Source organism: Amyelois transitella, chromosome 8, assembly GCF_032362555.1.
Source record: "Amyelois transitella isolate CPQ chromosome 8, ilAmyTran1.1, whole genome shotgun sequence".
Taxonomy (NCBI): domain Eukaryota; kingdom Metazoa; phylum Arthropoda; class Insecta; order Lepidoptera; family Pyralidae; genus Amyelois; species Amyelois transitella.
This window is the reverse complement of record NC_083511.1, coordinates 1,911,985-1,926,177: the sequence shown is the minus strand read 5'-3', so window position 1 is coordinate 1,926,177 and position 14,193 is coordinate 1,911,985. Positions and strand designations below refer to the sequence as shown.

Here is a 14,193-nt window from a genome sequence, read left to right as displayed (position 1 = left end):
ATTCTGTTTTTTTTACATATGACCCCTTTAATAATTTTTATTTCTTCAGGTGCACGTCAAACTTTTACGAAATTACAGAACAAAATCATAAACAGCACTCCTTTTATTGGACAATTTTGTAACGATTCTATCATTTGACTTTACCAAAGCATAACCGATGTATCGGTATATCATACGGCACACTAAAAGCGAAACCATTGATTGCATAAATCGCTTACTCGATTCTTGCCCGATTTTATATCGGTTCGGTCATTTGATTTGTTTCACTTCTAAATTGAGTTCAAGCTCTTACACGCCGCTCTGTAATTGAATATATTTTTTAAATAAAATAGAATTTCTTTTTTTAAACCGAACCCACTTAAAAAAATATAATGAATCGATTAATAATACAAATTTCACCCTTACTAATATTGTTTAAAAATTAAATGTAGCAGTTAAAATACAACGGTAAAACGAAAACTCGTTCGATATTTAAAATAACGAGAAGTAATTGGCTGGTTACAAAAAGTGGACAGTAATTGCTCTTAAAAGTAATACAGAACAGCTGATTCTGTTTGTTTTTCTTTTTTTTTTGCAGGTGCATCGACTTCGAACAGGTTATGTAAGTAGCTTGACAATTATATATGTATGAGTACACTTATAAAACATTAGAATACTACCCGCGTGTTACAAAAACTACGTAATTTTTGTTCCCAAAAGACCAAACTGATATGCCAAATGTTTTATGTCTAGTCTAGACCTAGCTGGTTGGTCTGTGCCTTGATATGACCTACAGTCGTCAAACAATTATTCAGTTTCTTTTATAAAGGAGAAAAAATATAAGAAGAAAATGAAGTTCACTTAGCAACTAGAAAAGATAGATTATTTAGATGTGTGATTTCTGGCAGTATAAAAAAAAATGCAACAATTAATGATATACAGGCAGTTAACCGCAATTCTTTTTTTTAACTATTTACATAGGTACACATTAACATATAATCACGTCTATATAGGTACCTTGCGGGGTAGACAGAGCCAACAGTCGTGAAAATACTGACAGGTTATAGGACGTTCAACTGTATTCAGCTATTCCTTAGTCGCCTTTTGCGACATCCATTTGAAAGAGATGGTATGGACCTATTATTTTTTCTATTGGTGCCGGGAACCACAAGGTACTTACATGCATGGCACGGAACTATTTACATGCTGTCTACAAAACCGAACCTAGTACTTTAAAGCAAATGTGTTGCAATAAATACTATGAATTATTCATTATCAACGAATTATGAAAATCAACTGATTCATTTATTCATTATCACAGTCGTAATTCCGAACTATTAATCAAAGGTCCGAAACTCAAAACTTCGTCCATGCCGGTCAGAACATTATTGTACTTATTGGCTTGGTGGCCTCTTCTTGCACCTTTTATTACACCCATCGACTTAATATCTTAATTTATAAAATGCAAAGGTGACCGACAGTCATCCGTCAAAAAAGGAATTTAATTAATCACCCTTTAATATGTTTAATAGAAATAAAAATAGGCTCAAACAGCTCAGAAGCATGGGTATAGTCTATGTTTAAAAGGAAGCAGTTGTTTTAAATGTCACCCTGTATATCAAAATAAACTATAAAAACAATTGTTAAAGGAAAAAAATGCACTGCTCTCCTTAGAGGCGAGGATGCAATTAGGAGTTAAACCCATAAGGAACAAGACTATTTTTATTGCAATCTCCCGCAGGCTTCAGAACCCAGGCACATTTTTTTTAATATCAATAAAGGGACAATACAGTGAAGCAAAGCAGAACAAATCACTTGGTCAATGACATTGATTGATAACAGTGCGCAAACCGCTTTGAAGTATAAATGAAGTTTAGTCGATCATTTCGATCTCAATGCGCCTGATAAGTCTTATAACATGTTTTGAATGATGGAAAGTAGGCTTCGATCAGATGTAAAGTTTGGCATGTACCTACTTGACAAGGCAAATATTGAGGACATGGGTAGATCTTGCTGAGTTGCTGCCTTTTTGTATTGCTTTATGTTATTTAGAACAATTTTTCTGTTATTAATGTGGGTGTGTGTTTTGCAGCTACAAATGCTTATTTAGCAGGTATCGTGACGATGTTTTCATTACAGTCAACATCGATTAGCATTCAATTAATAAAATAATATCTTCCACTCACAACGCAGCAGACGAATCAATTTTCTTTTTAATATCAAATAACAATTACCTGATCAACACGCAGTTTTCTGCTGAGCTCTGTGGCCCCGCACTCCATTCTTTGTGTCTGAAACAATATCATGATAATGTCAGTTTTTATTTCTTCGATTAATTACACAATGACACATTAGACATTACAATTTCATTACATTCAAGACAACATACTACATAGTCTAACAAATTTCTGAGTATACAAAATCAAAAGATTTAGCTAGCCCCAAAGTAAGTTAAGTACCAAGTTCATCCGTACGTATATTTTCCGTCGGATCTCTTGTGTAACGGATGGAAGAAACGTACCAAGTACACACATCGCAAATCGCAAAAAAGACAAACTCGGCCACATCAAACGAAGATACAGGAAAGCAATTCCTAGATTGTGGCGCATCCGCAGCGGCACATGCGATTCTGTATCCGCCTGAGCACGGCCGAGATTTGAACTTTATGACGTTGTAATACAAAACAGGAAAGCTTGCAGCAAAAACAACCAAACATCTGACCAGGAGCCACTTTCTATAAATTAAGACTTTATAACTGAAGAGAAAGAGTCTAAATTTAAATAGAAATGTGATAGTTTGCTTAAGGATGGAAAGCTCAGTCAAATGAGTAATGAATTGTCGGGATGTCACTAATGGTGGTCAAGTGGAGATTGGTATGCGTTTATGTAAGATAGCCTATAACGTATGGTAATTTGAACAAACTTAAGATAATGAGGTACGTGAGTAAAAGGTAAGATCTCATCAGAAATTTCGCTATCTATGAAAGAAGATTGCTTTACACGTCAAGTTGTGCATAATAACTTATCGAAATTATATATAAGTACTTTGAAACCAATGATTTGGAAAAATTTGCTGTTAAGGCTACTCGGAATTTAAAAACAGCTGTAAAAGGTGCCGGGTCCTTTCTTTTTTAAAACCAAATAAAATTTAAAAATTCACACTTTCAAAGGAACCCAAAACTTATTTGCGTAAATCTGATCTTAATAAAACTCAAGACATAATAAAATATAGTATTGCAACTAAATTTGACTGCGTGACTAAGTGATAAAAGTGGACACCAAAACGTACTAGCCGATGCTAACAAAGCAGACACTATCCGTTTTTTACAGACCATCTTTATAAAACTAAATGGAGCAGGCAAAACCAGTTTTTTGGCCAGTGTCAGTGACATTAGTTGTATTATTTATATATTTTGTTTGACATTTACTTTGGTACGATCAGAAGATGTTTTTATTAAAACTACTATAAAACTTTTACTATTAAAAAAAAATTAAAAACCGTGGGCTTTTCCTTAAAACAAATACATTTTGGACACGAAGATAAACCGCCAATGCAACACCCACCATACAACATGTATTTGATTCAATAAGTAGCCTATGTATGTTATAGAAGATTTTCAATAACAACATTAACTTTATTTAAATCCAGTCTATAAAGTGGACAATGTTAACACTAAACTTATGCACGGTCTTAAAGAATGTTTAACAAGTCCGGTACAAGACAATTCCTGGATTAACAATGCAAAATAACTTGTCCAAGGACTGAGTTGTAGAAAACAAGTTTACTATTGAGTATCGGGTTTCACTTACATTGTCATACCACCATAACTTCTTACGTAACAACCGGTGTGGTTTACAAAAGGGAAACATGTTTAGTGTGTTAATATTACACCTACAAGTTGGATTTAGTTGTGTCATGATGTCGATAAAGATATCGCATGCGAAGTATTGGGAGCCGTCTCCATCCGAGCTGCAATCGGATCATTTTTAAAAGTCCCCACAAATAAATTTTCCAAAATTGAGTTCATTATTTAGCATGCTTACTTAATCTTAGCATTTGCAAAAAATTAGTTCTTTGTACTAGGTACTTTTTGCTTTTGACATTCACAATGAAGCTAATTTAACTGTTTCCATTTATTTATTAATGCAAACATCTGTTCTTAGGTTCTTACCATTACTATAATAACTTCGCCATATGTATTCATCAGCTTTCAATTTTCTCGGTATAACACCAAAAGTAAGATGTTTTCTGATTTCATAGAAACATACATAAAATAACGCCACTTTTCCGAATGGGTAGGCAGACTACATCTTTCTACTTGCCATGATTCCTGCATACTTCTTTTGTTTTATCCACATTCATAAGTCTCTTTATGCAAGCTCATCATTCTTATTTCATCATAAAACGAAATTAGTACTATAAATACCAGTGACTCCTACTGAATGTACACGTGACGAGTCCTTAGATGCCTTAAGTCTGTAATTACAATGCGTCGCGCATATATCGTAAGGATTTCGACCACACAAAGACTCAATACGTCCCCTTGATGGAAATCTAACTTAGTCATTGGCATTTCCATTTGAGTTAACACCCTAATATTCGCAAACGCATTCTAAAAAAAGCATCATCATCATCATTCTATAATCATAAATTTATTAATAAAAATCTTATAGTAACAGACTTACTGAAAGACAATAAAACAACAAGAATACCGGACGTAGGAACCTAAAATTATTAGAAGATATCCCAAAATATTCACCGAAACGTTAAGAAACTAGAAACTTATACTAAACTTTTCACATTACGCGCGCGATGATGCGGGCATAATTTAGTTACTTTAAAAAAAACCTGTGTTTGGGTTAGCTTATATAATAATGTTCAGTAAAATAATCAAAAGCATTATTGAAATCTAAATTTAAAAAAAATAGCATGTGCAAAATAACATTAGACATTGATGCATCGTAATTTCTTTTTACCATTGAAAATTGGCTCTTTTGAAAAACCGAGTCAAACAAATTAAAACCACGCATATTGTCATTATTGGCTATTTGGCTACACATTTCATCATGAGCGTAACAAATGCAATAGTATCGTTTTCTCTTAAATTGAATTATACAATATTAAGTTTATAGTATATCAGCCGTAATGGCAACTAGTGCATGACATCAAGTTACTTTTGCAGAGTCTGTGAACGAATGGACATCCAAATTGTTTTTTTTTTATTGAGTACATACCTAGTACCGTGTGGTTCTAAGCACCAACAGGGAAGAATAGGACCACTCAATCTCTTTACCATGGATGTCGTAAAAGGTGACTAAAGGATAGTCTTATAAACTTGTGAGTCTTCTTGTAGGCGATGGGCTAGCAACCTGTCTCTATTTGAATCTCAATTCTATTATTAAGCCGAAGAGCTGAAAGTGGCCTATCTGTCTTTTCGAGACTATTGGCCTTGTCTACCCCGCGAGTGGTATAGACATTTACAAACAGACACATTTTACTATTATATCCCTTATCTACTACAGACAGATACTATGGCTATAATATTTAACATAAATGGAAATAATGAAATGAAAAATTTAATCAAAATGAACTCAAATTAAAACTAAAACGACTTATAAAACAGAAAGAAAAAAAAAATGATAACAAACTAAAATATAATTCACAAATTGTACAGTCACTGCAGCATCAACTTGCGAGAGTTTGTCTTGAAATAACCTCGGGTATATTTCTTCTGTACTATTTTTTTTTATTTCTGAGGCTTGAGGCGTGAAATCTGAAAATCAATTGGCGGTCCCAATTGGAAAGGCGTGGTGCCTTATGGTCCTCTCGCACGCAACCGTTTCGCAACACTTTATCTGAAGATACCATCTGCACGGTTTTACGGTAGAACAGTATAAAAAGCAATTTAACTTTGCTTTTATTAACCTGGAGATGCAAAGATTTGTAGGAGCAGTGTTGTTGGGTAAATTGGAAGATACATGTTATTACGTCTATATCCCTTGCGGGGTAGGAAGAGCCAACAGTCTTGAAAAGACTGAAAGGCTGTACTATGCTCAGCTGTTTGGCTTAATGATAGAATTGAGATTCAAATAGTGACAGGTTGCTAGCCCACCGACTAAAATGAGAAAACTTTACAAAATTTATAAGCCTATATTGATGACGTAATAATTTTAGGAACAAAATTAAAGTACCCATTGTCTCTTGAATATTTTCATCAAATTTCATAAAATTTCGTCCAGTAGTATCTCCTCTCAATGAATAACCAGTTGAATTCTCAGCTGTTGTTATAAAATTTAGGACAAATCCGACTTAACATATACTAACAGACGACGAGGAACTGGCATCAATAACATACGCAAGAACAGAAAAAACCTGTTCCGAGACGAAGACACCTGAGCACACATCTCAAATGCACACTTCCGTTCATTAGCATAGTGTTACGTGCATTATAGAACGTATAAATAATCATAAATTCACAATGCATTGTAAGATTTCCGGTGACATTATCATAAATAGCTGCTAATAGCTTTCAACCTATGGATACAATGCTTTCAGTAATATAAAAACAGTAAATGGAATGTTCAAATTATGATTTACAACAAAGTCCACATCATTGTTTTTTCCGTTGATTAATCTTGCATATCCGTTAATATTAGTTCTTTTGTTTCAGTACCTATTCAAAGTTGTTATCACAAAACTGCAATTAATTCGAGACCTCACCTAAAATAAGGTTGTCTCGCTCTCAGTTTCGAGATTATTTAATATATTGTAAGTAATTTATCTATTAAAAATAGAACCAAATCTTTAAACGAAATATATATCAATAAAATAACTGCCTATTTTACCATGCATACATACATACATACATACATATGGTCACGTCTATATCCCTTGCGGGGTAGACAGAGCCAACAGTCTTGAAAAGACTGAATGGCCACGTTCAGCTATTTGGCTTAATGATAGAACTGAGATTCAAATAGTGACAGGTTGCTAACCCATCGCCTAAAAAAGAAATCCTAAGTTTATAAACCTATCCCTTAGTCGCCTTTTACGACATCCATGGGAAAGAGATGGAGTGGTCCTATTCTTTTTTTGTAATGGTGCCGGGAACCACACGGCAATTTTACCATGCAAGAGATATGAAATTTGACGTTACGTAAAAAACTAAGTTTTAAATTTAGATGTTTCTGTCGTAACAATTCTGTTTATTGCCTTAGATAATAATAGATTTTTATTAGTAGCATCTTGGTCATGTGATACAAACATGGTCATAAATGAAATAACCTTTAGCCCTTATATCACCTGACACAATCGAATGAATTTCTCTTTCCATAATGACGCAAGGTGACGAAAACTGAATTACATAAGGAAGAAAGCGGCCGCACCCGGGCCGCAAATATTTCTTATTGCCAGGAAAAATAATGTATTACGGCTTGGTTGATGAAGATGTAAACATTTTATATGATATTATTGTCAGGTAATAAATAGTTGGAGATAATTATAATGTAGCCTTTTCTGCAATTCCTAAATTTATGTTTCGTTAAGATCTTATTGAATGCCAAGTCGAAGAAATCTTCATGAAATTCGATATAATTCTTTCTATGTCAAAGAGTATAAATCCATTCTTAGGTGATGTTATCAAAACATTACAATTGTTAAATTAAAGTAATGCAATGTGAAGAAATATTATAGTAACGATAAAACATAATAATGAATAAAATGACGTAACGCACATCACTAAACTCGAATTATATTCCAAAAGATCAAGAATCATTAACGAATACTCAAATTATAATCATGGGATGCTTTCCACTAAATCCCATCATGTGTTTGCTTTCTCACATACTGACCATAAGAAGTTGAATCGTATCACTTTGTAATAAAGTTGCAACTGGAGCATTCCACTGAATCTTACGGTTAATCTTCAGTCATGATTCGTAATGCAGATTTATTAACTGCTTTCATTTAAATTGATATTGATGGAGGCTATATATCTGTTACATAACAATAAGCTTTGTATATCTAAACATATTTACTAATTTATATAAGGTAACGTCTTAGGAATAAATAAGGCATGTTTAAATTGTAGGTCGATAGTAAAGTAGATATTTGTCAACTTAACCAGGCAAAATTTTGTAAATTCGTATTATTCTCATAAATTTATTTGATTTATAATTTTACACGCAAAAAGAGATACAGGTAAACTTAACGAGAGGACGAGTTTAAACACTTCAATCAAAAATCACATTAAATCATAACAAATTAAAACTAACTTAACAGTAAGACCCAAAACACAACAAAAAAAAGTCTACAAAAAATATAGAAATCTATATTTTTCCCACACTACTTTCGTAAGTACCAATCAAGTTTGAAGGCTTGACACTATAATACGCCCACAAAAACCATTGAAAGGTTTTCCATGTAGTTCTAGTTTGAGAACACTAAGTGTCACACCAGTAGTTTCCTGTTGCTTTCTTTACTTTCCCTTACTGTGTGTTACATTGTTTTTTCTTCGTTCAAGTCCTCCAGGTCACAACTGTTGTCAATCAAATGCAAAAGAAAGTGAAATCATAAAACGAACGAAATTGTTTCCTTGAACTTTCTGTACCACATTGGTCTTGGTATTCGGTCGAAATTTTATATTCGTTATAAAAATGGACAGCCTTTAAATAAATCTCTACTATAAGCGGTAAAAATCCAATGTTTATTTACAATTTTAATAATGAAATTTTAGTAATTAACTAACATTTCATTATCAAAATGTTAATTAATATGTTGTTATGCTATCAATTATATTATTATTTGCAAAAAATAAAATACTTAGTAATAATAGCAAGTTTTAAATGCTAATAGATTTACCTTACATATTTGACACAAATAACTTGATTTTATGAGTTCCCGTGATCGTCGAGAGCATATGAAAAGCGTAATAAGTGTAAAGGAAGCAAATAAATCTGTTAATATCTTGGCAAGTAGCAACCTATAGCCCTAGTCAACCCATTTAGGAAACAGGCATCATGGTATTTATGCACGCATGTGTGTAATAACTTGATATCATACAATTAACATCAGCGTCTGTAAACATAAGCAGGTGAAAGTGCATCTGTCCATCTTACATATCGTTTGTTGCTAAAAACAGACACGCATACACTAAATTGCCTACAATTATAGAATTCCCAACGAGAAACATCTTGATGTTGCGAAAATTGGTATACTTAATTGGCGAACATCTGTAATTCATTGTTAGATAAAAAAGTGACAATGAAGATGTATTAAATGTTTTAATTTAAGATATGATGACAATTTATTTTTCTTTACTCTTAAAAATCAAAGCATGTGATTTATAGGAGTAAATATTAATCCAGGTTGCGTCCTCGCCTCTCGATTCAATTTATTTCCAAATTAATATTTGAAATCAAATCCGTTTACATAATCCTACTATGTATTATAATCGAAACAATCATATAAAAACATAAAATAAGGTTGACAAAAACATATAAAATAATTAAAAATTAACATTAGTAAATATCTTACTTAGCTGATTAATTTTTTTTTTAGAATACTAAAATCAGGTCAACAGTTCCTTGCAAGTAAATGCCTTTACTACATAGTAAGAAATACTAGTACACTGTCAGTAATTACAAACTAAGATCAATTGTTCTTAGAAGAAACCGTCAATTTAATATTGGTAAAGGTTATGCTTTCGTAACGGTAGTTAACTGATCAGTCATTAAAAAATTAAGTCACGTATGCGAAATGTCAGGTAGTTGTTCACCTTTAGATAATTTAATGAGTTTAGAGTTGAACATCCAACATTTTAAAATATCTTGTAAATTTGTCACCACTATTTTATTTTAAACATAGAATTCGCTGTTTGTCAAAATTTTGTATAATCTAAATGTATAATTTTATGTAGACAACAAATATCAAAAGGAAAATGTACATCTTCACAAAGTTGTTATGACTAATACATTACTAACAATGAATGAATAAGGTCAAAACATCACAATTTAAAAACTAGTTCAAATGTCACATAAAAATGATTTAAATCTTACATAAGCTGAAATTATTAATACGATGCGTAACAGTACAAAAGAAATATTTAGAGTCGATGAGCACAGCATGACATGGCATTAAAATACAGTTAGAGAGTGAAACACTTTCTACGCAGCAAGCAATGTTATCAGAGATGACTGTCATCAATAGATCGAGCAATAAGCATAAACTTGAGCTGGCAGTGTTAATGATTATGATGTAAAAGCCACTGTGACTAAACAAAATTAAGTAGGAGAATAGGATAAAAGTAATTTTAAAATGTTTTCCAAATTGGTATACAAGGTATCGCAAATTTAACATAGTTACAGACAAAGTTTAGAGAAATAATTGATGCAACGTGAAAAGACGTGATGCTGCTTAGTTAAACAATAGGTTAGACTGATCTGTCGAAAAAAGCAAGCTAGCTGTTGAAAATTAATTAAATCATAGAAATATTTCAAATAACTCTTCTAAAAATCTTAAAAGGCATATCATCTACTCAATAAAGGCAAAAGTTAGAAACCAACGATCATCTATGATTATATACCAAACTACAAGATATGATGGAACTTTTCGCAAAACACTATTTGGAATACTAATACTTAAGTTAAAATTCCTAAACCAGTTGAAAGTCGTACCGCGTCTCACAGCTATCAAATGCCTTCCCCTTTATCAAGTTACGGGAAATATAAATATACACTGATATATTCCTCTTTTCTATGACCACATGCAACTTTATTATCATTCATAACGGTTATACAAAAAATAAATAAACATTTTATTAAAATCTTCAAAATAAGAATGGCTTGTATTAATACATTTGAGCACGCTGGGTAGGCAGAGACTAAATCTTTTTACTTGCAACGATGCCTGCAAACTTATTTGGCCTATATATCAAACTTATCAAGCAAGGCCTTCGGATAAGGTTAGTTTTGACTGTAGTCCGATTCAAATTCAAAGTATGAAAAATGGACTAAAGTTGATGGTTTAAGAAATAAGGTCATACCGAAAAAGAAATTGACAGATATGCCATTGATACAAAACAAAACAAATTGGAAGAAAGTAAAAAATAAAAAGACACAGAGTTTGAAAAGGTAACGCGGAATAGACAAACACAAAAATTTTGCAACACTTAACAAATTCCATAGAACAAATAAATGCCGACGACACAATCAGCGATTCTCAGCACACCATGTGAATTTGGAGACGTGATAGTATTTGACATTTTGTTTTCTACACGCAAATTGTTTGGACGTTTCGTATAAGTTCATTGTACGCTTGTGGGTGATTTGGCCTTTGAGACAGTTAAAACAATGGATTTTGTTGCTGATAAATTTATATGTAAGAAAGTCTGTAATGTTATCTATTCTAAAATTAACGTGCGAAGCGTTATTATTTGAATATGGTTTTCATTGAGTTACATCAAAAAAGCCAAAGAGATAGTGGGTAATCAATCTGATAATAATTATAAAACCAACTATCTAATAATTTCTTCCAAAAAAAACATTTTATTATTTCATCGAAAGATCATATAACATTCAATCTAATATTTCTATGAAAACCATTACGGAAATTAATTCAAACCACCATCTTTTCCCAAAACCTCATCTGCATTTGAAAGAGTTGCATCCTTTAAAACAATGGAATGACAATAACTGAAAGCGAAACATAGATGTGTTAACAATAGACAAGTGTAATTCCCGATAAACATCAGCTTCGATTATGTTGGCCGTCGTCCGGACTGTCTAGGGCATCGCATATCAATGATTCATATCGCCAAAGAGTAACAACATTTTCTAGAGCGCGTCAACATCCTCCTGGCGTTAGTCTCTGGTGTGTGAACCTCATTTTTGTTACAATCAAAATGTAAAGTCAGTCTTTGAAAAAAAATTATATGTTTAAAATAGATTTGTCATCTTCGTTCTTCTCTTTCTATTGCAATAAAAATAAAATATTATTTCTATTTTTCAATTCATAGCTCTTATTACATCCTACGAGAGTGCACTTAAGAGAGGAGCCCGGGATCCGCATGTGACATCATTGTAGAACTCACTTATTCGATTTAAGACTTTATTATGATCTTTTAAAGTACTTAGTAACATACATATACACGTCAAATCACGTCTCATTTCAGGAAGGATAGGCAGACTATATCTTTCTACTTGCCACGACATTACAAAGTTAAGACAGGAAATAGTCCTTTTTAAATTAAAATAATATTAACAAGAATAACAAACAAAGAATCGTATCATAAGCATATAGCGTATCCGTTTGAATTTATTAAATGTATGTAATAAAAATTTAAACCTACGTTATTTAAAAAAAAAAAGTCTTCGCGTTCTATATGTTATACAAACTCTTTGCTCCGTTCATATGAACAAGACAGTTACAAAGCCTACGACTATTGAATATTTATTGTTTCGTATGGAGTGTGAATGAATATTTTCAAGTTAATTCTTGTATGTGACTATATTTGTAAATGTTGAGGCAGGAACCCGCACATAGATTAACTGCAGAGTATGATCAATTAAATTTGAATCTGCTTACATTTAAGAAAACTGAAAGAGACTTATAGTGCACTTAAAAATTAATTAAGGTTCATTTATTAAACTTTTTCCGTAAATACTTAGATGAAAACAACATCTGCACACTAATAATAAAGAGAAAAGGTTTGTATTTTTGTATGTTTATAACGAATGAACTCAAAAACTACTAAACCGATTTTACCATGTTTATGCAAATAAAGAAATATTATTATTATTTATTTGACGAAACTTGGTATTCAGATAGAATAAACATTTAGAAATAACATAGCCTCCTTCTTTTTCCGGAAATTCCCACGGGAGCGTAGACCCGCGCACAAGCTAGTATTTGATAAAAAACCGGTCGAGACAAAACATTCATACTAAAACATCGTTATCATCAAAGTCCAAAAGGAACTTTACATAACCAAGACATGAAAAGAACTAACGACCATTAATAACACATTGAAAAAATATTAATGTATACCACTAGAAAAATCTAGTACACAACACAATACAACAAATTGTACGTTGGACAATAAATAATAAGAAAGCTAGCATAATCATCAATCACTGTAAAAATAAACATATGAATTTATGATTTTGAATTTGCATAATATATTGCATGTAACTGAGAATTATGCTAATCCCAAATTGATAGCTGCATCCCACGTGTAAATGAACAGGTTAAAAATTGTGGAATGGTGTTGAAAATAGCACATTAATTGTTATCTAAAACTAATAAAGATAGGGCTAGTTAAATAATGCTATCAAAAGGTTCTGTGGGTCCATGAATTTTGGTGAACCACTCCATATTTTTCTTGTGGATATATGCCTACTAAATTGAGGAAAAAAGTTAGTGTGAATAAATGTGAATACATACATATAGTCACGTCTTTATCCCTTGCGGGGTAGACAGAGCCACCAGTCTTTTCAAGACTGTCTGGCTGACTGGCCACGTTCACCTTTTTGGCTTAATGATAGAATTGAGATTCAAATAGTGACAGGTTGCAAGCCCATCGCCTAAAAGAAGAATCCCAAATTTATAAGCCTATCCTTTAGTCGCCTTTTACGACATCCATGGGAAAGAGATGGAGTGGTCCTATTGTTTATTTTTATTGGTGCCGGTAACCACACGGCCTTAACATTTCTATAAAATCTACGTTATAAGAGAAAACTGAAATTGGGAATTTGTGTTAAGCAAATGCTAGGTGCGGTACTCGCCATGTGGGAGACATCACGTCAAACAATGTGCCTTGACGGAACTGGAGATTTCTAAATACTCGGTCTCGGACTTTGTGGAGAAATTGTTGGTGTTTACGTTTACTCTTTGTTCTGTTAGAATTGTTTCCCTACATTTGCTTAGAGAGCTTGAGAAATTTCCTATAAGTCACAAGTACAATGCACTATGTAAAATACAAAGCTCCGAATTCACAAATGTATGGAAAATAGTCATCTCTAAGAAGTTTTTATGAGTAAACTTAAGAATGATTATCTTGTTTCATACAATACTAGCTGTGCCCGCGACTTCGTTCGCGTAAAAAAGTTATTTTGGGCATCATCAAGAATGAATAATTAACCCGATTTTGTTTCACATTTTCCATTATTTCTTTGCTTCTTATAGTTGCAGCGTAATGTTATATAGCCTAAAGCCTTC

The 14,193-nt window shown here is 32.5% G+C and overlaps 1 protein-coding gene across 4 annotated transcripts in view; it reads right to left on the bottom strand.

Moving 5' to 3' along the window:
• The window catches only part of LOC106137368 (axoneme-associated protein mst101(2)), a 134,371-nt gene that overhangs the window by 44,761 nt on the left and 75,417 nt on the right, over window positions 1-14,193 (bottom strand). For all 4 annotated transcript variants that reach the window (XM_013338182.2, XM_013338180.2, XM_013338183.2 and 1 more), the window contains one exon: window positions 2,214-2,270. In XM_013338182.2, the coding sequence (XP_013193636.1) occupies window positions 2,214-2,270 (57 nt within the window). The remainder of the gene's footprint in view (window positions 1-2,213; window positions 2,271-14,193) is intronic.